This window comes from Lactuca serriola, chromosome 2 (genome assembly GCF_051521515.1).
Source record: "Lactuca serriola cultivar US96UC23 chromosome 2, Lser_US96UC23_V15, whole genome shotgun sequence".
Taxonomy (NCBI): domain Eukaryota; kingdom Viridiplantae; phylum Streptophyta; class Magnoliopsida; order Asterales; family Asteraceae; genus Lactuca; species Lactuca serriola.
Genome location: NC_136409.1, coordinates 201,535,825 through 201,563,398, shown reverse-complemented (window position 1 = coordinate 201,563,398; position 27,574 = coordinate 201,535,825). Strand labels below are relative to the sequence as shown.

Genomic DNA, 27,574 nt, shown 5'->3' with positions numbered 1-27,574 from the left:
AGTATCTTTGGGATTGAAGTGTTGTAGGCTTCGAGGACGAAGCCTAATTTAAGTGGGGGAGAATTGTAACATCCCCAAATATCAAGAGTAGAGTAGAAGGGCTAAAAGAGTAAATTAGGAAAGAGTGACTCGGCGAGTCCATGGGTGGACTCGGCGAGTAGAGTCGCGACTGGGTCGCGTGTTAAGTAGCCGACTCAGCGAGTAGGCGATGAGTGGAGAAAACCCTAATTCTCGGGGTTGAGCCCTATATAAAGAACATGACAGCCCTCTCTCAGCCTCTTTATTCCCCCATGAGTCCCAGAAACCCTAAAATCATGGAGAAGCACCATTGTTGAGCAAATTGGATCTTGGAGAGGTGATTGTGGAAGAGATTCTAGAGAAGGAGAGGCTTAGAGCAAGGGGCTTTGCTTGGATTCGAATTTCATTGCAGTTGGGACGTTCTTTGGAGGTAATATCTCGTTCTTGGGTTGTTGTCATGTTGTTTCTTCATTTTGGGGTTTGTGGGGAGCTTGTCTTTGGATGTAATTGGAGTCTAGAGGATAGATCTGAGGTTGCTACCTCAGATCTGGAATGGAGAAGGATAAGAGAGCATGAAAGTCCCTGTGTTGGAGTGTTTAGTGGAGCCATCATGTCACAAACCCTAGCCCAATGTGCAAATGGCCTAGATCTCTTTGGATTCACGCAAAGTTTGCCACTTTACGTGATGGATGAGTTGTAGGAGGCTAGATCTATGTTTTGGAGCAATTGCACGGCCTGGAGTGCTTCTGTATGGATTCAGACCGGTGGTACTCGGCGAGTCACATGGGTGGACTCGACGAGTTGCTTGAAGATGGCCTGGAACTCGGCGAGTTGTATGAATAACTCGACGAGTAGGATGAAGATTGTCTGCAACTCGGCGAGTAGGTTGAAGATAGCCTTAGACTCGGCGAGTCTGTTCTTGGGCTCGGCGAGTCTTGTCGAAGAGTCCCAATATTTTCTGGTCGAGTCGAGAATCGGTGAGTCAAGGGATGACTCGGTGAGTTGTGTGCGAGTGGACTTAGAGTTGTTGAACTCGACGAGTCTCGGGGTGACTCGGCGAGTTAGGTCGCGGATTGAGGGAAGTTCTGAGTATGGGGACTCGACGAGTCATCGGGTTGATTCGGCGAGTAGAGTCAGTCAGGGGTTGACTTTGACCTTGTCTTTAACCAAGGGTTGACCAGTGGTTTCCAGGGGCATTTTGGTAATTGTTGATTGTTGTTTTGAGTTCAGTGCATTGGCGGTTGTCCAGTGGTGGAGATCGTATCAGTGATCGGAGCAGTTCGGGTTATCTGTTCAGTCGGCAGTTTCGAGGTGAGTTATCCTCACTATATCAACAGGGTCTAAGGCACCAAGGCCGACTCTTATCGGATTGAGATCCGGGTAGTTGTTATTATGTTGATTGCTATGTTATGTTTGCATCCCGAGAGCTAGGATGGTATATAGAGACCTGTTTGAGAACGGTACCCTGAGAGATAGGGAGATGCTATGCTAGTGACCTGTTAGGTCGGTATCCTGGTTAGGATGATGATATGCTATGTGATCTGTTGGATCTGCTTGTTGACTGTGAGTTGCTATATGATTGTATGTATATGTGCACATGGTTGTTTGGACTGGAGTTGGGTTGAGGCGGGTCCTGCTGTGTGTTGTAGGCCAAGATACCCAGGGCGGACCGGTTGTCCCGAAGGCCCAGGGAGCGGTCCGGATAGGCTCTAGGCCCCGAAAGGGCGGACCAGACGTGCCGAAGGCTCGGAGAGTGGACCAGATAGACTGAAGGCCTGGTGCGGGCGGACCAGACATACTATAGACTCAGAGAGTGGACCAGGTGGATTGAAGGCCCGGGAGCGGGCAGACCAATCACACTGTAGACTCAATGTATGTGGATAGACTCAGAGGGTGGACCAGGTGGACTGTAGGCCGGTGCGGCGGACCAGTCACACAGTAGACCCGAAGTTCATGGCTGTTCTGTGATCGGATATGTTATGGCATGTTATGCGTGTATGGTATTCGTGGTTGGTATTTTGGGGATATCTCACTAAGCTTTCGGGCTTAAAGTTGTGGTTTTATGGTTTTCAGGTTCTTCAGGAGACTATGGCAAGGCGAAGGCGTGATCGTACCGCTCCTCATGATTTCATAGCATTGTGATTTTGGGAACACGTTAAATGTTTTAACCTTTTTGTAAAGATTTAATGGAATCGAGATGTTTTTGAAAAATTAAAATTGGTTGTACTTTTTGGTTGTTACATTGCCTTTCTCTTATGATCAAACTTTTCGACCATGGCATGCCTTTCGTTGCCATTGCCTATGTCCATAGAGATTTGGAAGGAAGATCCGCCAATCAACTTTGCTTCTCCAGTGCACCAAATCATTGCTGATTCAGCAGCAACAAGCAAATAGGTGAGATCGATGAGGGTCATGTCGTGGTCTATCATATAGTACTCTCTTACTAACTCACTATATGAGTCAGGAAGCGACTGAAGAACCCAGTCAACAACCCGCTTCTCACTGACAACGACTCCCAACATTCTTAACCTATCAATGTGTAACTTCATCTTTAAGACGTATGCACACACAGACTTTCCTTCTTCATGTTTACTTGCCAAAAGGGCTTGAGTGAGCTTGAACTTTTTAAGCCTTTGAACTTGTGGGTGAGGGAGAACAATAGGAGGAGGTGGAGGAAGTGAAGTATGATTTCTTGTTCCTCGATCGAATCATGGAATATCATCTTCATGTGGAAAGCTTATTCCTTGGGATTTGGGAAGACCATAGTTGTCATACTTTGACATCTACAAAACGGGAGAAAATTCAAGTTAGTTGATTGATTGAGTCCTTAATAAAACACCCAAATGAGATATTAAGGCTAGGACCCAACACAATACTCTACAACTTGGGAGAGGGATGCCATAACCCAAATTGCAGAACATTTGAAGGTAAGTGAATGACGATTCACTAATTTTCCACCATGAAACACAAAAAAGAGATTAAGTTTTAAATGTATTGAAAACTCCTAGATTCTTTGAGATTCATTGAACTTTTCAATGGCATGTTTAAATCTCGATATGCCCCTCGATTTGTGACTGGGATACCGAGGATCACAAAATAGGGTGTGAATAACCACGCAAACTTACATGGTGTCCCCAATGTTACATTCATCTATTCGATGTTCCAGTTAACCACACACGCTCCACCGAACTATGACAAACATTGAGTCACCCTTTTCTACCTTTGCTTAGACCCCTTTTAGTGTCCTGGTTAACCACACACGCTCCATTAACGTCTTAGCAAGGGTACAAAGTGTAATTTCATGGAATTGCATCAATTCACTTTTGCCTAAAGTAACTAAGATTGAGATTTTTGTAAAAACATTTAGTTACTTTATAATTCATTATACTTTTAATGAGGAGAGGGTTTGCCCTATCCTACCCGTTCGGCTAACGAACCTCCACCAATCAAGGAAGCGGTGGGTGAGAGAGGACACCCATTAAACGACCATTTTATAGGTCGTAACCTTATACCCCCCCTTTATAGATCAGCTTCGTGAATGAGGCCTACTAACGGCAAGACTAGCAGTTAAAGTTATACATATATATATACTATTAGACTTTTAACGTTATATGTAGTATAAGGGTGTATTTTACATTTTTAAAATACTAGGTGGTCTAATTTAACAAATTACACTTTTAATTTAATTAAATGTAAACCATTTCATTATGGATTTATTAACTCTCTTTTAATTATACACTTAATTAATTTAATAAAACCATAAGGGTGCAATTTGAAATTTTTCAAAAATTAGGGTTTTAGAATTTAACATTTTAAAATTAACCTTTTAATTAAAATTTAAATTTCAAAACTTGAGGGCAAGTTTTGAAACATTTCAAAACTATCTAGATCAAAATACAAATAATGCAATTAAACAATTAATTGGTGATTATTTAGTTTTTTGACCTAATCCAATTTCATGCAAGATAATTGACCAAATAATTTAACATTTATCAAACAAGTTAACAATTATCTAATTAGATGACCAAAATCTTTTATTTTGACAAAGATAATCATAAGGAATCAATAAAATTTGTATTTTATTAAATTGAAACAATTATGGCAATTATCCTAAGTCAAAATAGGCAAAAAAATCCGAAAATCCATCTGTCTGACAGTCAGACTCGCCGAGTCACCATATGGACTCGCCGATTCACCATATGGACTCGCCGAGTTCACCCTACTCAACGAGTCCGCATTGGGACTCAACGATTTTGTCAGGCAGATGGCCAAAAACTCGAGTTTGCAACCAAGAATGAAACACTAAGCATCAATACAATAGAAACTAATCATGGATCTGATACTACTGATGGGTTTTATACAAAAGAACATCATATGTGCTCATGCAAACCCTAAATCTTGGATCTAGGTTTCTCTATTGTACATGCAATTCATCCAAGAGTCAAGAACCCTAATCTAGCATATGCATTTCGACATTATCACATAAAAGCAGATCTAGATGATTACCTCTTGTAGAATGGCTTGCATCTCTTCAATCTTCTTTCTTTGGAGCTTAGAGTCACAAATGTCACTTCTCTAATGGCTTACAAACACCGCAAGCAAGAGAATGGCTTATGAGAAGGCGGAGGAGCACCAAAAACGACCTAGGGTTCTTCCATGAGAGTTCACCACATTTTTGGGGCCAGAGGGATCTTTATATAGTGAGGCTGTTAGGGTTTTCAACTAGGAAACCCTAATTTGACTGCTTAGGCCCTAAGTAGCCCATGGACTCCCTTTAGAACACTCCTTGGACGAATTCCTTATGAACTTCCCATAGAATTCGTCCAACGAGTGCCCTAAGTTTAATTAATGTCTTTTAGTCATAAAACTAACTATCAATTAATTATTGACTAATATTAATTAAACAATATGATTTCTCCTTTAATATATTATTCATATAATATATTAATAAATCATAATTAATCCTCTTTCTCCATAAATCATCCTATCAAGTTGCTTTGGTGAAGGCAACCCAAAAGGACCATGCACAACCGGGTCAAGTACATACCAAATATAGTTTACGGGCTTAGACACTAATCCAACAATATTACAATTCGGTAATCAACTCATTAATCTGTTGCACTTCTAATAAATCAAGTATAGAAACTTGGGGGGATTTGTATTCTAGTGGAAGTACTTCTTATCTTTTGTTTTAATTTAGTTATTTACTATTGTTTTTAGGTTAAATCAAGTTTAGTTGTTTTGAACAAAAACCTTCTTTTACTTTATTGTTATTAGTTTAATTCACATTTGAATTATTTGTTCAAAACCATCCTATTCCCTGAGTTCAACACCCTTTCCTACCTTAAACTATATTACTTCATGACTTGGTACACTACCTATTTGTGTTTAATACTAGTTAAGATGTGATAGGACTTTATAAATAAAAAACTAGTACACATAAAAAAACACACCAATTGACATCCAACGTTTTTAATATATAAACGTTTCTTAAGAATTTTTTACACTGATTTATCTTTAAAGAAAATGTTTTGGGACATATTATGCACTATTATATTCTACAAAAGCATACTCTGTTTTAAAAAATCATAAAGAAATAGTTTTATTTGGCCGTAAAAATTGGGGATGTCACACAGCTGTCTCGCGAAGGGTTGTATGGTTTTCTTGGCTCATGCGATGTAACACCTCAAATTTCATGAAAAAAAATTCATTTTTAATTCTCCAAATAATACTCATAAAGTCAAGTCATCACATAAATTGTAAGTTATTTTCAAAACAATATCAGAGTATCCCAAAATCCTCAAAAATCTTCATAAGCCGACAAATGTGTACAATCATGCCTCCGCCTTCCCGAAATCTACAAAAGTACCAGAAACACATTTAAATCAACACTGTAATTACGAAGCTTAGTGAGTTCCCCAAAATACCAAATACACAAATAATTAACATCTCATGGCTATATCTCGATAAGGACCCTATGGTTGGAAATTTTGTCCTCCTAAGGGTATCCCCATGGAAAGGGTGATTCGATTCAGGAAGAGAAGCAAGCTGGGGCCCCGATACATCGGTCCTTTCAGGGTGACCGCCAGAGTGGGTAAGGTAGCATACCGTTTGGAGATTCCTACGAAGGTGAGCCAGATTCATAACACCTTCCACGTGTCTCAGCTGAGGAAGTGTGTAACCGATAAGACGACAGTGGTGCCATTAGAGGACATTCAAGTGGATGCGAGCCTGAATTACATTGAGAGACCGATTGCGATCATGGATCGAAAGTTGAAGGTTCTGAGGAACAAAAAGGTGCCCCTGGTTCAGGTCCAGTGGCAACATCGGAGAGGGTCCGAGTTGACTTGGGAGCCGGAGTCCGAGATGCGAGAGCAGTATCCAGAGTTATTTCCAGATCATGACTTCAAGGTCGAAGTCTGATTCTAGTGGGGGAGAATTGTAACATCCGGACTTCCAGGTATATTATTTATTTATTTATTTATTTTGAGGATTATTTAGCTACTCGACGAGTCGGTGCTTCAACTCGTCAAGTAGAGTCGCGATGTGCCACGTGGGATTAATGACCTACTCGAAGAGTCCAGGAGCCGACTCGCCGAGTAGAAGATGTGACGAGAAACCCTAAATCCCCGGGTCTGGGGCCTATTTAAGGGCACTTATAGCCTCATTTGCGGCTATACTTCCCTGAGAGTAAACCCTAATCGGCCTGTGAGCTTGGAGAGAGAGTTTTGAGCTAAACTTGAGTGTTTGGTGCATCTTTTGAAGAAAAGAAAAGGATTCCAAGCCAAGGGACGAGATTGAGTTGCTAGATCCATGGCTATTTCACCTCAGAGCTTCTGGGAAAGGTATAAAGCTTGCACCTTTCTCATTTTGTTGAGTAGATCTCATGATTTTGGGAGTTTAGGGCTTTTTCTATCAAAATGAGGACCTAGAGTGTTTTAAGTTCATATAGAGGTTTGGACTTCAGATCTGGACCATGTGAGGTCCCTAGAGTCCAAAAGTCCTTGCTTTATTCAACTAAAATAATGATCTTGAGTGAAAACCCCTTTTTAAGGTATGTTTTGGCATTTCAAGCCCTTAGTGCCATGCATGGACGTAAAGCCTATGACTTTACGTGATAAACTAGCCTTAAGAGTGTAGATCTATAGTTTGGAAAGGTTTTCTGTCTTGAAATCGTCTGAATGAGAAAAGAGTCTGAATGGACCCGCCGAGTCGAGGAGCCGACTCGACAAGTCGGTTAGGGTTTGTCCCGATGAGCTGGCTATGCTGTAACTCGGCGAGTTAGGGGTTAACTCGACGAGCTGGACCTTCACGAAGACTTCTGAGGAACGACTGGACTCGACGAGTCACAAGAGTGCACTCGGTGAGTCAGGTCAAACTGAGACTGTTGACTCAAGATTGACTTATGCTGACTTTAGGGTTTGGTCAACATAAGTGATGAAGACCATGGAGGGGTAAAATTGTCTTTTACCCATTCCAAGAGTTAGAGAAAATGAGAGAGAAACCTTTAGTGTAATTGAGTATGAGTGGAGTATTGATTAGAGATACTTATCTAATATGTTAGGCAGAAGCTAGTTCGAGATTCCCGAGTACGAGACTTTTACTTGCTAGCTTACGAGGTGAGTCTTCTCACTATACTTACCAAGAGTGGTATATTTATGTTATTGAGCTATCTTATGTGCTTATTTATGTATGTGATATTCTGCATTATGTCTTTGTGATTACTGAATATTGTTATTATGAGTTTACTGAGTTGGGATCGGAGGGTCCCACTGAGACACACTGACAGGAGGGTCTTATTGAGGTATGGCCTAGAGTGGCTACTGAGTTGTGTATGGTATTTTAGGAAACTCACTAAGCTTTTTGTTTACCGTGTTATGTGTTATGTGTTTCAGGTACTTCGCATGATCACGGGAAGGCGCCGACTTGATTGTACACACATCAGAGATTGAGTTATGATTGAGAGGATCCTGGAGTTTTATATATAATTTTTGGACATGAGTTTTGATGATTTGACATTGTGACTCTTTGTGGGTTTATTATTGGAATAAATATGTTTTGAAATTGAAAATTTTGGTTGAAAATTTACGTTGTTACAAGATCGTACGCATGGCGTACTTATCATCCAGAATTGGGACCCTCATACGAGTACGTGCATCATACTCAAAGGTACACTCGACGTACTCAGTCAAAAGGCACTTTTCCGTTAAGTGATTAATCTCTTAATTCCTTTCATCCAACACTCACATCTAGTCCCACAACATCATTCTAGGTCATAAAGTTTCCACCTTTATGACTTTCCAGGTCTAGAAAAGGTCCAAAAGCTAAACCTTAACTTATTACTCCATTAAGACATCATGACACTTTCATGGAAGGTATAGAAGGATCAAGATCACAATTTTATGGATCCTAAAAGCTCCATAATGGATAAAGTTTCCAACTTTATCCATTATAATGGTCCAAAACACCAAGATCTAGCATTTAAGCATCAAATGGGACCAAAAGTGCCTCTTGTTGAACTTAATCCATTAAGTCTAAGTCTCCAACCTTCAGATCTGAATTACAATGATGTTTAAATGGATAAAGTTTCCAACTTTATCCATAATAAGGTCACAAAATCTCTAGATCTAAACTTTATGCACTAAAATGACCAAAAGCTCATTACACCCAAAAGTAGCTAGATCTAACAAATACATCATCAAGATTCAAACTTTATACCTCTAGAAGATAGATCAGGGTGAACAAAGTCCAGATCTACAAGCTCCAAAGCAATCAAGACTTCTCCAAGAAGTTCCTTCTTCTCCAAGGTGCACCATGCATACTCTAAAGCACTCAAAAACACCTTTTTTAGCTCACAAGGCTCAACTAGGGTTAAGGTTTCATGGAAGGGGTGTTGGAGGGGTGGAGGCTGAGAATGGAGTGGGTTTAGGGGAGTTCAGTCGTTTAAATAGGGCTCAAACCACGAAAATAGGGTTTGAGCATTGATTGCGTACGCCCAACATACTCTTGGTACGCCCATCATACTCATGATTCTCTTAGTACACCCAACGTACACCTTTTTGTACGCCCAGCGTACTCAGCTTGGCCCAGAACCACCCAAACATCAAACAATCATACTTATTCGTTCTAACTCTGATTTTGACGTTCTTTATATCCATAGAAAGGTAACGAGAAGCCCTATACTTCAATCAAATTTATTTTTCCTGAAACCCACTCGAATTCATATTCAAAATTCATGAAAGGCTCGAACCAACGACTTTACCGATACCCTTGGGCTCTAAAGCACAAACCAAACTCTCTTATCACACAACCGACCTTACCCACATCCAAAAGGGTCTAAACCTTTCTTTTTAAAAGCCTTAAAACCTTATCATACCCGAATTATGACCCGCGATCCTTAAATCTGCGAACGATATGAAACAGGATGTTACATGTGATGGAGAGTCCCATGAAGACTAAGAGTCTCTCTGATGTGGAGGTGGTTAAGGAGTATAATGATGTTTTCCCTGATGAGATGTCGGGTTTACCTCCACCATGTCAGTAAGAGTTTCAGATAGATCTTGTTTCAGGTGTGATCCCAATGACCAAAGCATCCCACCCTATCGGTTGGCTCCTTTGGAAATAAAGGAAATGATATCACAACTTCAGGAGTTGTTAGAGCATGGACTCATTCTACCAAGTTCCTCGCCTTAAGGATCTCCGATGCTCTTTGTGAAGAAGAAAGATGGCACTGTGAGGATGTGTATCAACTATCGGGAGTTGAACAAGGTTATTGTGAAGAATAAGTATCCTCCCTCAAGAATTAATTATCTATTCGATCAGCTGCAGGGTGCCAATTAATTTTTGAAGATTGATTTGCGGTCGGGTTGTCATCAGGTGCAAGTCATTGAGCATGATATACCCAATACAACATTCAGGACCCTCTATGGACATTATGAGTTCCTAATGATCCCCTTTGGACTGATGAATGCTCCAACGATTTTTATTGACCTCATAAATTGGGTATGTTGTCTATTCTTGAATATGTTTGTCATTGTTTTCATTGATGACATACTAGTGTATTATTAATGATGAAAATGAACATATAGACCCATTATAATGAAGTAAAATGATGAATAATTACAAAGATGATTAGTGAAGAGTAATTATTAATAATGAAAATGAAGATTAATAGTCTAAGGAATATTGTTATGACGAAAAGTGATAAATAATTACAAAAATGATTAGCAAAGAGTAATTATTAACGATGAAAATGAATATTTATATTAAAATATTATAGTGATGTATATATGATGATTGTGATGATGTGCAATGTATGTAGTTGAATGCATGCCATGTGATGATTATTTGACCCATTTTGAGATATGTATATTCTTTAGTATTATACTTATGGTTTACATAGCATTTGCTGACACTTGTTTCTTTGTTTGTTGATTCCGTCCTGTCTTGATACATGTAGCATAATTGTTGGCTTTGTGAGGATGAAGACTTTTGGGTAGTTGCTTTCTAGTTGATACTTTAGTGATGATACAATTTTGGACATGTCGTTGAGTTTTCATTTACATACGACCTTTGATTTTGGTGATGGTTTTGAAAACTTTTATCTTGATGGATGTTGTTTTGGTAATAAATCAACATTGGTGATGTTTTATAATGTATGTTAAAAAAAATTCCGCTAATTTTCTAAAAACTATATAAAAAAAGAACTAATGAGGTGAAAAATCACGGTGTTATACATAATTGCATTTTTGTAATTCCTAACAACACACTTATGTTTATCAACATTTTTTACAAAAAATTTGAAATGACTTTTTTGTGCTCATCCAGTATGCCCTCACAATAAAGGAACATTGAAAATTTCTAGATCACTAGCGCATACAACAACTAGTCTAACACGATTACATTTCTTGAACCTAATATGAGAATCGTTACTTATGGCATAATTCGTTAAACATAGTTTATGCTTGTGTGGTGATTCATACATCTCTTTGCAAAGTGGTCTCATTTTGTTCCATTTAACCTTTAGATTGTGGGTGTTGTACTTGCATTGAACCACATCATCTTGGTCGCTTTCAGTTGACATTTCTTTAGTACTAGCTACTACATCAAACTTGGTTGCTTCCGAATTCAAATAAAAAACCTCTTCAACATTGTCAAACTCAAGGATTGTGAAGTCATCAACTACTTCATGACATAGTGTGTTCAAGAACTCATTTTTGCATCTCCTTATTTGTTTCTTTTTGAAGTTCTCATATATTTCCACATTAGTGTTAAAATCCCGTACTTCCTCTATTTTCACCGTACATACGATCAAAGTCATTGCTTCACTATCGTCATCTTCAACTGTAAAAAAAACCTAGCTCGATGAGGAGAAAATGAGAGCCATCATTTGCCCTAAGTTTTCGGATTGCAAGCTAGTTAGTTAGATGGTTGTGTCTGGATGACTCAACCTCCAGGTAATTTATTTAGGTCATCTCGTCATGTTTACCAAGTGAAATTAAGTTATCTAGAGAAAAAGGGTTAAGGTAAATATATTAGGCGGAATTTTGTATTTTTCTATAGAAAAAATTTAGTTTGAGTTTTTTTTATAAATTAAATTAAAATATTAAGATTTTATTAAATATTTTCCTATAAATTGTGATGTGTATATTGTCAAAATTAAAAACTCACATTATAAAAGTTCAAGAAAAAGACAAGCATAGTTACACTAGTTTAAACCTTTACATAAAATTGTGCATAATGTCCATTTTTTTATAATAGCCACACTGCCACACATTTCATACTGAAGCATTTGTAAATTTACTGAGAAAATTTAAAAAAAAAAGTTCTTGTAAATTTGTTAACCATATTGAAAAATTATTTTTAAAAAAATTCTGTCGTTCTATGATATTAGGTTTTATACCGGCGCCACCACCAAATTTACTCCCTTGCCAAATTACTTTTTCGAAAATTACTTGTCATTTTGTGAAAGATACGTGCAAGTTTCATTGTGTTTCTTTCACATAAACTCAAATTATAAGACTTCTTTTCTTTTTGGTTTTAGGCATGAAAAAAATATATTCTAAATCATATGAGAGCGCTGATAAGGGCAAAGGAGTTGCAAGCAATGTTATAAAAAGCCGATTTTTAATTGAAGTGGTCTGGTGTCAACCGGTGACCGGTTTCGAATCGTTTTTATAATTTTTATTTATTTTATATATAACCAAGAATTTTACATCTACAAACATAAATTCTTAACATAATGAACTATATTATAAACCATAGACATAACAATAAGAAGTATCAGTTTTCAAGTTAAGAAGATCAACATTGGATTCGTGTTTGGTGTGTGTCGTTACCGTTCAAGTTGTGTACACTCCAGATACCTTGAACGATCGAGAAAATTGAGTTGTTAAATTTGCTTTAGAGATGAGTGGTTTTTAACAGGCCAAGTGAAATCTAACTATCAAAGTTCAATAAACCGGTTCAAATTTTTTTTTTATCGAATCGATCACGATTCAACCCGATTTAAAAAAAAAACATATTGTTTGATCCAGTCTAGAAATTGACATAAAATCGGCCGTAGTTAAATCACTTTTCTCTCCGGTCTAACCAATAAGTGATGTGTTTGATTTTTCTGATATCAAAATATATACAATTTTTATAACATGAAAATTATAAATTTTTACATTGTATAAAAATAATAAAAACCGCGCAGACCTAATCGCACTGCATAATGTGTTTTAAAACTTTTATGGTGTTGGGTGTTGGTTGTTGGTTTTAAACACTCTCAGACCTCATATATAGTTTTATATGTAGTTTTGATTCTAAGCTGCACGCTAAACAATGAAGACTCTTAATATAATCATCTTTTAGAGCATGAGAATTTCAAACTTTAAATATTGAATTTACTTTTTTCTAAAAAATAAAGAGTTAAAAAAAATCACTATCATTCACACTTTATTTATCAATGTATATCAAAATATCTACAGTTTTTGTAGCATAAAAATACCTACCTAACTTGGGAATCTGGGACGAGTGAAGGAAACCGGGTTTGCCATTTTGGCCCAACCATAAGACCCAAACTTCATCATTTGGGCTTCAATTTTGAGGATCCCCAAATTTAGAGACTTTTACAATTTATTTGGACTATTTTTAAAATAAATAAATAAAATTAGAACATAATAAAAAATGTAAAGAACATAATTCCAAATTGTGATTTTTGGCCAAACTTGCTAAAAATAACATTATTTATAAAGGAAGTATGTCTGAAAACATAAAGTTTGGCATTCACTATGTTTCGTGTGCGTGAAGTGATTCAACCAAATGCCAAGACAAATAAATGTGTCATTCACTTTTTTTGTACATGTCTTACAAACTTTACGCTCTTTAGTTCTTGCCACGCGGCTTATTTGGGTTCACTCACTCTTAGCTGATCTGTACCTCAAAATTGGCATATAACATACCCATGTATTGATGGTTTAACAAATTTAAATGCTATGATGTTAGGAAACTAATTTTGGATGTTTGGTTATTTTCTTCATAATGTCGCTTTTACATATGTTTGTTTCTTTATAAGTTTAACATTATAAAAGTGTTCACCACAACTCCATAAGAGTCCCCTTATTTCACGTTAAAATCCTGAAAATTTGGGGTACACGTACACAATGTTGCTGCCACTCATTTCACACACCCCTTTAAACTCAAACCTCAAAGTTTGGCACAAACACATGATATAAACACAATAGTAGTATTATCAAATTGAGATTCAAATTTAGGAAGCGAAAAAAAATGACGATTTTGTTGTTCCAAACGCTCTTATATCCACCACCTTCTTCCTTTTTTGTCACAGTTATGTCAGTATTAAGTTGTTTGTCACTAGCAAATGGTGGATACATGGAAACAAAAGGCAAACATATGCAGTATTCCAAGTTCTTCAATGTCGCAGCTTTAAAGAAAGACAAGGTTCAGGAGACTATGGTGGGTAGTAGAAACGGGATGCTTTTGCTCTATACGCCAGCGTTCCTTGTGGGTCTTGCCTCTTTTGCAATTTTTGGCAATCAAGATCTTCGATTCATAATGCTTATCTTGGTTCTCACCATCCATTTCTTGAAGAGAGTACTTGAGGTGCAATCTTTTTGTCTCTTTCTTTAACTTCAACCACATAAATCAATGATTTGAACAATTCAAATTCACGCTTTTTTCAATGCATGTTTTGTGCATCTAATCTATTTTTATACCAAGCTAAAGGCTTTATGACCAAATTTTCTTTTTTCAATTATGTCAAACACCAATTTATTAATGTTTATGAATATGAATAGCAGCGTACAAGATTTCATGTTATAGTGTATAATATATATTTTTTATGGGTTTTTTTTTCGACAAAAAAAATAAACTTATTTTGAAAAACAACGTACTTTGATTGTCATCGTACAATGAGTGAGATGGCAAACGGGCAACAAGTTGTGCCGCTAAGCCTTTTTGTATAATATGTCAACACAAAAATCATTTTCGAGTTTAAAATGGATCCATCATTGAATATAACACTTAAAATTGTTCACATACATTATAAATTTTCACTTTTATTTTAATAAGGTTTCCAAACATAAAGGACGTGTTTGACAAAACTAATTGGTAGCAGGTAGCGGGTAGCGTTTAATTTTGGAGCGTTTTGTGGAAAGCTACTCAATGTAACTTTTGATTTTGGAGTGTTTTGTTTAGGTTAAAAACTAAACGTTCATGTCGCCGAACGAAACTTTTTATTTTTAACTAGCGTTTTCTTAAAAGCTAGAAGCTCCCAAATGTTGCGTGCCGAACACGCCCAAAATTTTATTAGAAAATAAATAATAATTAACTCTCTCTCTCTCTCTCTCTCTCTCTCTCTATATATATATATATATATATATATATATATATATATATATATATATATATATATATATATATATTATGATTGTTATCTTTCTATTTAAATAAATGAATAAGTTTATTCTCTTATTGACAAGTGTCACTATATTAAAAATCTTCATTAATATTATATGTCACCTATCATGCCATATATCAATCTATTAATTCTTCATATTAAATTTTAAATTTTAAATTTCTCACTCTAATTACATTACATTAAATTAATAGTTGTTTCTTCATTTTAAATTTCACACTCCAATTACATTGAATTAATACCATTAGAACAAAAAATAAAATTATATATATATATATATATATATATATATATATATATATATAATTTCATGTACTTATTTAAATCAATGATTATAATTTTATATAACTAAAAAAATATCTCTTAATTAATAATTTATTTAAAATAATTGATTAACAACTTTAAGTTTTTATTATTAACGTTTAATTAATTTTATAATCGTGAGTGTCACGGGTTATCAATTAGTGTTCTAATAAAATCATTTCTAATAAATGAAGGTTTTTTTTTTCACTTGTCACATTCATTCAATTTGTCTAATGTCATTTTTTGTTTATTTTAAATTATTTATTTTTCCATATGTCATTTTATAAATTTTTTATTTTATTAAATTTCACATAATAATCTAATATAATAATTGCAATAAATGGATATTAATTTCATTAATGAACTTACTTTTAATTTCAAAATTTTCAAAATTAAAGCTCATTAGTTTCTTTTATTTGTTTATATTTAAAAGATAAAAAAAACATTTTCATTATAATAATTCATTATATTTTTTATTTTTTATAAATTCAAAGTTCTTAAATATTTTAACCTTTATATTTAATTTTTTTTTTTAAATTAACCCATGTAATACATGGGTCTCACAACTAGTCATATAATAACCATAATATGTTATTATATCATATAAATATTGAAGATATGCTCTTTGATATGATATTTAAATATGTGATTGGGATGGGAAAACAAACGATGCTAAAATTTGTTATTTTCTTGTCTTCATTGTGTTAAAGTGAATTTCTATTATGAAAAATAAATAGTTCATCACAAATTTACAATGTTTCGGAAACCAACTAACTTTTATCTTTTTGGGTTAAAGGTCCTATTTGTTCACAAATATAGTGGTTCCATGGCACTTGAAACCGCGATTACTATATGTTCAAGCTACACCATCTCTACTTGGACAATGATTTATGCTCAATACCTATCTGAAGAACATAACGAGCCTACAATAGACCTAAAATACGTTGGAATTGTGTTGTTCATAATTGGAATAGTTGGAAACTTTTATCATCATCACATTCTTTCTAATCTAAGAACAAAGGGCAATAGAGAGTATAAAATCCCGAAAGGAGGATTATTTGATTTAGTTATATGCCCACACTATCTGTTTGAGATCATAGAGTTCATTGGAGTCTCTTGCATTGCTCAAACAACGTATGCTCTCGCTTTCACTCTCGGTACGATGTTTTACTTGACAGGAAGGAGTTATGCTACACGCGAATGGTACCTTTTGAAGTTTGGGGAGAAATTTGGGAGTGATGTCAAAGTTTTAATTCCGTATGTCTTTTAAAAGTTGTTGTGGTTAGAATGTTCGCATATTGTTTAGTTATGGGCAAATTTATGTTATAAACATGGAAAAAAGAATACTATAATACCCATTTAGGTGCACTTTTGCAAATATTTAAAATTTATTGGAATTTCGGATTTTGAGTTATGTTATTAAATTGTTGCACCAAAACTTGTAACTTCACAAGGACTAAAAACGAAAACTTACCCAAACATAAACATAAGCAAATTGTGGACTTATCACATAACGCGAGAATGACGAAATCTACAGCTTCTCAGAAATCGCTTTACTCGAATCTTTTCGTTCGTTACACCAGTTCCAGAGCTTTTGCTAATTCTCCCGCCATCAACGACAATAAGCCCTCAAGTGTTTTAAAAAGCCGCGCCCGATTCAACAAATTCGTTAGAAATCAGTGCAGAATAGGGTTCAAAAGCGTTGATGATGCAAATATTCTGTTCCATGAAATGATTCAGATGCAACCCGTGCCTTCTTTATCGTACTTCACCCAGGTAGTGGCAGCCATTGCGAGAATGAAACATTACGAGGCTGCAATATCTGTGATTGAAGAAATGGAATGCCTGGAAATCCTTGATCCTGATGTTCATATCTTGAGCGTTTTGATCAACTGTTACTGTCATCTGAATCGTGTCGACTTGGGTTTCTCAGTCTTGGGTCGAGTATTGAAACTTGGTTATGAAGTCGATGTTGCCCTGTTTACTACTTTGATCAAGGGTCTGATTGGTGATAACCAGATGGGTTTGGCTGTGGAGTTGTTTAAAAACATGCTGGAACAAGGGATTCATCCCAACTCAATTACTTGTGGAACAGTAATCAATGGGTTATGTAAAATGGGGAACACTAATGCTGCAATTCAATTGGTCAAGAAAATGAAGAACAAAAGAATGGAAGTTGGTGATGTTGTATATAGCATGATCATTGATAGTCTTTGCAAGGATGGAATGGTCACCGAAGCTTTTAGACTCTTTGAGAAGTTGATTCGTGGAACTTCAAAACCAAATGTGGGCATGTGCAACTCAATGATCCGTGGTTTGTGTAATACAAACAGGTGGAAAGAAGGCATGGAGATATTCGAAAAGATACCAAATCCAGATGTTCAAACGTATACTATCTTGGTGGATTCACTTTGTAAAGAAGGGGAGGTCGAAAAGGCTGCCAAAATGGTCGAGCTTATGATCAAGAAAGCAGTGAAGCCAGATGTAGTCACTTACAGCGCTTTGGTTGACGGGTATTGCTTGCAAGGTAGGTTACACGAAGCGGAGAAGGTAGTTGATTCAATGATTGGCAACGGATGTAATCCAAATGTGCATACATATAACATCTTGATTAATGGGTATTCTAAGAAAAAGAGGACAGATGATGCACTAAAAGTGTTCGATAAAATGTCTAAAAGAGGTCTGATTGCTAATACCATCACATACACCACCTTGATCCGTGGGTTCTGTCTTACCCAACAGCTATCTGTCGCGCTGCACTTCCTGAAGAAAATGCAATCATGTGGCCAACATCCGGATCTTGTTACATACTCAATCTTGTTAGATGGTTTGTTAAAAAATAATTATCATAAGAAAGCAATGAATCTGTTTCGAGAGATGAAAGATTCGAAATTGGATCTTGATGTTGTGGTTTATGGCATTCTGATCAACGGGTTGTGCAAAGCCAGGGAACTCGAATCTGCAAAAAATGTCTTTCATGGTCTTGAAAGCAATGGAATAAAACCAAACACACGTATATTCAATATCTTGATTGATGGACTTTTCAAGGGTGGTCTTGAAGATGAAGCAATCATGTTGTTTCAGGAAATGGTAGAAAGTGGCTACTGTTCCCCAGATGGATGCACATACAATGTAGTCATTCAAGGTCTTGTTTGCAATAATAATGGGAAGAGGGCAATCGAGTTTGTTGATGAAATGGTTGGTAAGGGATTCTCAGCTGATGCATCAACGGCTGAGATTTTGTTGGGTTTATCAAGTGATAGAAATTTGGATCAATCACCATTGGTCTTGAATAGTTTATCTACATCAAATACTAATAATATCACATTTCACACTTAACACCGAATAATGTGCTTCAAGAGTCTTAAACATTTCACAAGTTGATATGGAAAATAACAGTAAGAAAAGTGGAAGTACCTTTACCTTGGCATAAATGACCAGGAGGGGTAGCCTTTTAAATATTCACAGTGAATAGGAATTGACGTGTTCTTATGCCTTTATATTTCTCAATCAAAAATGTAAAAAGATGAGATTATGTAAACAATTTGCAAGTTTAAAAACGTTTTCCAATGAAGTGATTGAAAAATGAGGAGGTATATGTGGGCTTTTCAAGGCAAAATGGCTCATTTTAACATTGAAAGTGAAGAGAAATGCTGTTACATTTTGATTAATGACCTAGCATTATGACATTTTTTATAAAAAAATCTCGACAGGGTGGTTTGACGTCCATGGTCAAATAACTTAACAGAACAGAAATTTTCTTATCTTATTATCATTAGGCCAACTCTAACGAGCTTTATCTTCTGGTTGATTCTTTCTCTTAATATAATATAGATTTAAATATGATTCTTTATATTTTCCTAGTTTGTATTTTAGAATTATATATTTGTTAATTACTTCAGACCAGTTATGAATATCTAGGGGTGTTCACGGGGCGGTTCGTTTCGGATAGTAATAAAATTGTGAACCGTGACCACGGGGCGGGTACCTCATGCGCACTAACCGAAACCGAACAGTATTGACAAAAAAACCGAACCGAACCGAACCGTGTGAAAGCGGGTAACCACGGTTCGGTTCACGGGTACCCGGTAAAATATAAAAAATTAAATTCAATTGAAACTACAAACGCCATTTTAGTTATCTCTTTCTTAAAAGTACTAAGTCAAAGAGTTTACAAAAAACATAATGAAGTTTAAAAAACGTAATGAAGTTCAAATATCATATATTATAATTTGTATAATAAATACAATAATAAAAATAACAAGAAAATCAAATGAATTTAGAATTACAAAATTAGAGTTGTCGGTATGAATTTTTGATTAGGTTGTTGGACTCTTAGATCAATCGAAACAATACTAGTTAAATAATACTTTTTTTTTACTTTATACATACATATATATATATATATATATATATATATATATATATATATATATATATATATATATATATATATAATCAAAGGTTCGGGTATCCGCGGATACCTAAATATGAAAACCAAAAACCGACCCGTTGATATCTGGTTTATTCAGTTTCGGTTTTTTTCGGTTTCGGATTGGCCGGTTCGGCTTGGTTTTTCGGTTTTGCTGTTTTTTTGCACACCCCTATGAATATCATCAGCTAGAGAACGAACTGTTTCAACCTTCTTGATTTTCCTGTTCAAAATCAATAAATGTGAAGTTAATCACACTATCATGTATAAATTCTAAGGATAATGACTTGAAAGAGAACTAACTTCTACTTTTGTATATATTTGGTCATTGAATTATATTTTGTGTTTGATTTATCCATGAATTTTTTGAAATTGTTTAAAAATTTCTACTATGACCGGTAATAGAGGGGTCATAATGGTAATTTTTAAATAATCTCAAATAAAAATAATGGTTTATTCAAGCATTGACAATAGTTACTAAACCTAGAAGTTAGTTACCCTTTCAAGTCATTATCCTAAATTCTAATATCACTTTCTAGGTGATTCCATACAACTTAAATTCTAATTTGTTTTCAAAGATTTTGTATCATTATACCGATCCTATTGATGAATCATCATCCATGTTTTTACTCTTCAAGCTTTGATTAGTCATTATCTTTAGAATTAATTGTCCGCCTCTTGCTAATATTATCTTTTGCAAACTTGTCGTGCCTAATTTCTTACACATTGGTCATCGACAATCACAGATGATCTTAGTCGTTTGTCGAGGTAACTATGGCTTGCACTGCCGCTTCATTTTCTAGTTCAAGATACAACATTCGAGCTTAGATAACGGTTCCTGGTAGATTTTGATTTGGTTTTAGGTAAATTAATTTCTTGAGTTTGACTTTGCTTGTAACATGTTTTAGCTTTGTGGACAATTGATTCTAATGTTTCCTTAGCCCTTACAAGGCCATGCATGGCGGGCTGGCCATTTTCCCATGTTATTTTTACTACTCCATATTCACAAAGCTCGGAATTTTCCAACAGTAGCGAATTTGATTGGATCGGTTGACAATATCCAAATATCAAATCGATAATTGTATTGGATTGGTTGTATAAAAATCAATGGATATCCAAGGTGGAAAATCCCTAATTCTTAGGTCATGTATTATACATACCCCGCTACTACAAATATCCAAATATTGTACACGATTTACTATTAAACTTATTGGAACTGTTCAAAACCTACCATTTTGATCGGGAATTATAGCTTAATTCTTTTTTTTTTGTATACGATTTAACATTAAATTTTTTTGTATACAATTTACCATTTAATTATGTCTCGCTCACCTTCTCCAGCCAAAAGCATCCACTCTCACAACCGTTCAATTCCCACTGCCACCACCCACCACAACAACAAGCACCACCTCCCATCACCACCATTCACCTACACAACAACCCATCTCCACCATTCACCACCACCACCAATTAACTAATATAAAACCAGCTTCAACCTACAACAAAATCGATTCAAACATACATTCAAACCTAAGAATCAGATCAAACCTCCAAAAAATTAGAATCAGATTCCAACAAAATTTCATCCTTGAAAGGATGTGGTTATTGGTTAGACATGATTCAAGCAGAAAAGGGTGAGTGAAGGATGTGGGACAGTGGGAGTAGGATGGTTTTCAAAGTGAGAGGAGTAGGTAAAGGTGTGAGCCACGGTAGGAGAGATATCGATGGTAAAAAAGAATGTGGTTGTGTTTTTAGCAGATGGGAGAAGGATACTGTGCTTTTGCAATGTTTTTAAAAAACAAACAAGTGAATGGTTTGTCTGGAGAAAACGATCGAATAATTGATAATAGCTGGAAAAGATGAAAATTACTAAATGTGTACAAACCTTAATTTAATAGTAAATTGTGCATGAAAATATTTGTTTAATTGTGTTTCTTGAACATCAAATTTGAGTTTAATGATGTTTCTTAAACACGTAAACCGGCTAAACCCGAAATAGGGAGTCAAAATGGTATTTCTTGAACAATAAATTTAAGTATAATGGTAATCGTGTACAAAAAATAGTGTTTCTTGAAAAACAAATGTAAATATAATGGTAAATTATGTGCAAAAATATATAAATTGACTAAATATGTTGATATTTTATTACCCTACAAAGTCAATTTCCTTTAAATTAAAATTAAAAACTCATTTCTAGACGAAATTTCTTTTGGAGCTTTTTTTAAAGCTCTTAAAATCTCCAAACACAACCCTAAATCCACTTATGTATATATTGAAATGACAAATCTAACATATTCCTAAACTACACCTTAAATTCATCTATTTCCACGACGGAACTTAAACCATCAACTTCAAGAAGGAAGGACAACACCGGATACCGTTGGGCTAGAAGCCCAATATTATTATTACCCAACAAAATAAAAGTGTCAAATGTCAAACCCTCAAACTTATATATCAAAATTTAATGCAAAATTAATTTCTTCAAAATAAATTTGTAACATTAAATGCCGAGAAAATGAAATGTGATGGACCAAAGATAAACTAATTTGTAACATTGAATGAGTCAAGATCGAAGAATACACCAACAATAGTTGAATTCAACACGAACAGCAGCCCTTGACCCCATGAATTATGATCCAAAAATTAATAAAGACAATGTAACGGTTTTCGTAATGAAAGTAAATGCTGATCTATGATATATACTTTTATTCTGGTTATTTTTAGTAAACAGCCCAAAACCTTTTCTTCTAAATATAACTGGAATGTTGAATTCAGGTCGTTGCTTTAAAATTCAAGTTTGTCTCATTTGCCTACCATCATTTTCTGTCTCCTATATATACACATACTAATTAACATACTTGAAAAGCACCACTTAACTATATCATCAAAGAGATCAAGAACTAAAATGACGCTCTCGTTGTTCTCATTTCCATCACCACCTTCCCTGTTCGCCAATGCAATGTCTATTTTCAACTTGCTTGCTCTCATTACTTCCGGTTACATGGAATTGATAGGCAAAAACAAGCAGTACGCCAAGTTTTGTGATAACGACGACACTGGTTCAAACAAGCCAAAAGCCAAGGAGAAGCTTAAGCTGCCTAGTAGAATCGGGATGCTTGTGTTCTATACACCATCATTCCTCGTGGGTCTTGCCTCTTTCACCTTTTTTCCCCATCAAGATTGCCGATTCCTTATGGTCATATCTGTACTCACCATTCATTTCTTCAAGAGGATCCTTGAGGTACGTACGCAAGCGATGTTTTTCTTCTTTAGTTATAAACTTCAGTTCAAATGTTTTCATACTGCATGCATGTCGTGCAGGTCCTTTTCGTTCACAAGTTTACCGGGTCTATGATGCTAAAGGATGCCATAACCATCGGTTTAAGCTACGGTGTGTCAACTGCTACAATGATTTACGCCCAATATTTATCTCAAGAATGTCCTGAGCCTGCTTTCGATCTTAAATACGTTGGACTTGTCGTGTTTTTGATTGGAATAACTGGAAACTTTTACCATCATTACATTCTTTCGAGTCTAAGAAAGAAAGGTGATAGAGAGTATAAAATCCCAAAAGGAGGATTGTTCGATGTGGTTATATGCCCACACTATATGTTTGAAATTGTGGAGTTCGTAGGAGTCTGTTGCATTTGTCAGACAGGGTGTACGTTTTGTTTCACTCTAGGCACAATGTTCCTGTTGATGGGGCGAAGCTATGCGACACGAAAATGGTACGTTTCAAAGTTTGGTGGTATGTTTGGGAAGGATGTCAAGGCTCTAATTCCATACTTATTTTAGATAGTTGTCGGGTTAGTTTTAGGCGACCGGGATTTGTCCGTTGTTGCAAAGCGTTGCTGATGCCATTTGATATATATACAAAAATAATTTATAGTAAGAATTGTGTTTTTATAACACGTTACAACTTTTGAAAAAGATTAGAGACAAGAGAAAAATTAAGGAAACTAATTTATAAGAGTAAATACCTCAATAAAGAAAGTCAATTTTTTACGATGTGTTTAGTTTATTGTTTTCAAAGGAACTTGGAGGGATTAGAATTTAAATTCCAGCAAAAATTGTGTTTGATTGACAAAATCAAAGACATTGAATTTTCTAAATTTCATTAAATTATTCATTTTAAAAAATTGGCCATTTGACAAATATTTTAGATTCTATTTTTTATGTTTTATTACAAAAAAAACAAAAAAAAAACAAAACAGAAAACAAAAAACTAAACTAAACAAAACAACAAAAAAAACAAAAAACAAAAAAAAAAAACAAAAACAAAAACACTCTTCTATATCATCTTTGTTTTAATAGATTCATCAAATAAAAAATATATTATCATCGTCTATCACACCTTACAACAAAGTAGCCACTTCAAATTTTGGGTGTGTTTTATATTTATACAATATAGTGTTAGACTTGGTTATTCATTAAATTTGCAAAATCTTTTGAACCAAATAGATTGGGAGCCCAACTTATTTCGTGCCTTATGGTTCGGCAAAACTCTAAGGGGGTCTTTGACATTGCTTATTAGCTTATAACTTATCTTTATCTTTACTATTATATAAAGCATTTTAAACATTTCTTGAAATTTAAGAGGTACCAAACCTACTACATCATTTACAATGAACTTATGCTTACCATTCAATACACATATTACATTTGTATATTTAGTAGGTTGAAAATCTTAATTGGTATCAAATCTATAACCGTTATATCATGGTGTTTGTATATTCAGTAGGTTGAAAATCTTAAATACGGATGAGATACGTTATGGTGGTTTTCTTCACACCATAGGATTTTTCGGAGAGATAATGATAAAAAAAAAATTGAAAAATACATTGTTAAAAAATAAAAGTAAAATGCTATAATAAACAAATAAATAGGTAAACATTTGTGTTAAATTTATAAATTAAAATGGTTTCAGGACTAGAAAAAACAACATAAAATAGATTGAAAAAAAAAAACGGATTGAATTTACAACCCAGCAAACCGGTTAAAGTTGTGAAACAAGTTAAGATGTTACGGTTATTAGAAGTTAACATTACGAATGAGTAATTAATTGCAATTTACAAAGAAGTGACACATAAATGGATTTTTCAATGTTTGAAGATTAACTTGGTTATAGTTAAAGGTTTTATGGTTTGATCCGATAGCCGCAATGAAACTATTCACCAAAATAAATTAATCACCATTCGGACACTATTTGTCGCCGCCGCTTTACACGGGCACACGTCTAGTAACTTATTATTAGCTTATAAGTTAATAAGTAAGTGTAAGGTAACTTATGAAAAAATGATTTATTAGAGGTTCTTCATCGGATAAGTTACTTTCATCCAAACACTTTTTTAACTTATAGTGGTGTGGAACCATAATAAGTTGTTTTAAAAAACTTAGCCAAACACCCCCTAAAACTCAAGAAAATGTTATATCAAAACTAAAATTCACAGCATTAAAAGCCAAAATTAACCTAAATCAATATAATTGGCAAAATTAAATTTAGAATAAATGCCGAATTAATGCCAAAAGTGATACCTATCTAAATGTTAACAATGTCAAACTTATATGCTAAAATTAAATGCCAATATTAGTTATCATAATGGGTTTGACAAGAGTTAAATGCAAATATGAGTCAAAATTTAGAGAAATCAAATATATTCTATTTATTTTTTTCTATCGAGTAGCTTATTTGGTAGAGGTGTAGTTTATTTGGTACTCAGGTTATATGTAAATTGACTAACTTGAGTCTTTGAAAGATAAAATTTTATAAGACAAAAGTGTTGTTTTTGTTGTTAACTTTAGAAAATGATGAAATTTGATAGTTTAAAATATTAGTTATTTATGATTTAAATTAATTGTATTATACCTTATATCTTTATTATCTTATAAAAGAAATCCCACTATTTCTAAAAATAAATTGAATATAATAATATTATTTTTTTTAAGACGTTCAAATCATTAAGCTAATAGTACAAGTAGTCATCAATAAAATAATATTAAATTTTAACCTGTGTTTTGAATCCTTATATTTCTCAACAAATTCTATCTCCTTCCCTAAATTTCGGATAATTCAAAATTTGAAACCATCAGAAAATACATGTTGATTCAAATATCCTTCCTGCAGATGGCTCTTTCTTAACAGGTTTTTATTTTAATCCTTACTTGTAATTGATTTCATCATTTTTAACTTTTTGTATTTTTATCTTATAAATATATTGAGTGAAGGCTTTATTATATCAGGTTTGTTCCTAAAAAGGCTTTTTACTATGTTTCTTTAATGTGTTGGATTTACAGGTTCAAAGAACTCAACCAAGAGGGCCAGTTAGAGCATTATATTATCATTAGTTTGTATATTTTGGCATCTTACTTTTGCAATAAAGAGCAGTTAAACACAAGATTTGACATGATTAAGGTAGTTTGTATATTTTTCATCTTGTTTAGTCTAAAAATGAAATCTTTTTCATCATTGGTCCTTATACTATCAAGTTTCATCACATTGACTTCCTGATTACAGTGATTATTGTCCTTATTATAAGGTTCTATATAGATTTTGTTCAATATTTTAAGGTTTCGAGAACCTATATCAATATGAATCCTTGAATTACATACCATCGTTGAAAATGTTTTAATTTGTGACCAAACTTGGTTTAAAATCACAATGAACAAGTTGACACCTGAGTATTTTGGCCTTCTCAAAGGCCTATTTATCGACTTTTGAATCACAATCTAAAGGTTTATTTTTATAAACTATTATTTATATATTTTAGCGTTTTACTTAGTAGGACATTAAATTAATAAAGGAATTAAGGAAAACGAAAAAAAAAAAAAAAAAAAAAAAAAAAAAAAAAAAAAGAGGACGATAAATGGAAGTAATAACCATTTAGGGGGTGTTTGGCAAAAAAGTTTATTGCTTATTAGTTTATTAGCTTATAAGTTAATAAGTAAGTGTAGGGTAACTTATGAAAAAATGACGTATTAGAGGTTCTCCACCAGAATAAGTTATTTTAATCCAAACACTTTTTTAACTTATAGTGATGTGGAACCTAATAAGTTGTTTTAAAAAAGCTTAGCCAAACACCCCTTTAATATGGTATGGTAATGCTCTTGAAAAATAGATGTCATTTAATATTCATTTCTCGAAGTAAACGCAAAATGGTTTTAACCCTAAAGAGATCAAATTATTCGTCGTCCGCCGCTTTGCGCGGGTAGACGGCTAGTGTATATATATATATATATATATATATATATATATATATATATATATATATTACAAGTAACATATTTGAACTCTTAAAATCTTTTAAAAAAGTTTAATTGTCCAAACAAGTCATGCAAAATCAAAAATGGTTATCTGTTGTTAAAAACCACACAAAATAATCACACCAAATTCATGCGGTTAATAACCGAACCATAAATAAATAAATAAAACCACACCGCAAAAATAACCACATCAATTGGTTTTGAAAATTGATTAACCACATCATCCTATTTTTTTACTATAAATTCTCCTACCCAATTAAATGGTGATATGTGTCACATTATTACACTAAAATATAAATGTGACACATATCACCATTTAATTAGGTAGGAGGATTTGTAGGAACAAAAAATATAAGGATATTTAATTTTTTTTTTTTTTTTCTAATAACTGCATCGAACCGCACCACATTCACCTCTAATAGATAAGTATTCTTTCTAAGGACATTTTAGTAAATTTGTTAAAATAAACAAAAGTTTTGTGTTAAATGTTATTTGAAGTCTTGAAATAGCTTTTAGATTTGACATTTGACCTTTTTTGTTTTAAACAAAAGTTTTATGTTCGTATTGCAAACAAAGTTTTTACCATTTTTTTATCTTGTAGTGAAAAACCAAAAGGTAAAAGTTACTAAAATCTTTAAAAA

The 27,574-nt window shown here is 34.2% G+C and overlaps 3 protein-coding genes across 3 annotated transcripts; all 3 read left to right on the top strand.

The window, feature by feature from the left end:
- The first annotated feature begins 13,657 nt into the window (after positions 1-13,657).
- Positions 13,658-16,665, top strand: LOC145088142 (uncharacterized). The gene is made up of 2 exons (XM_079026362.1): positions 13,658-14,124; positions 16,038-16,665. The coding sequence occupies exons 1-2, from the start codon at positions 13,789-13,791 to the stop codon at positions 16,509-16,511; spliced, it is 810 nt and encodes a 269-aa protein (XP_078882488.1). The 5' UTR covers positions 13,658-13,788; the 3' UTR covers positions 16,512-16,665.
- On the top strand, positions 16,647-18,741 carry LOC145088141 (uncharacterized). The gene has a single exon (XM_079026361.1). It carries the CDS (start codon positions 16,655-16,657, stop codon positions 18,578-18,580), a length of 1,926 nt encoding a protein of 641 aa, XP_078882487.1. The 5' UTR covers positions 16,647-16,654; the 3' UTR covers positions 18,581-18,741.
- A 3,709-nt stretch (positions 18,742-22,450) lies between these two features.
- Positions 22,451-23,618, top strand: LOC145090727 (uncharacterized). The gene is made up of 2 exons (XM_079028828.1): positions 22,451-22,914; positions 22,995-23,618. Exons 1-2 carry the CDS (start codon positions 22,579-22,581, stop codon positions 23,466-23,468), a joined length of 810 nt encoding a protein of 269 aa, XP_078884954.1. The 5' UTR covers positions 22,451-22,578; the 3' UTR covers positions 23,469-23,618.
- The last annotated feature ends 3,956 nt before the right edge of the window (positions 23,619-27,574 follow it).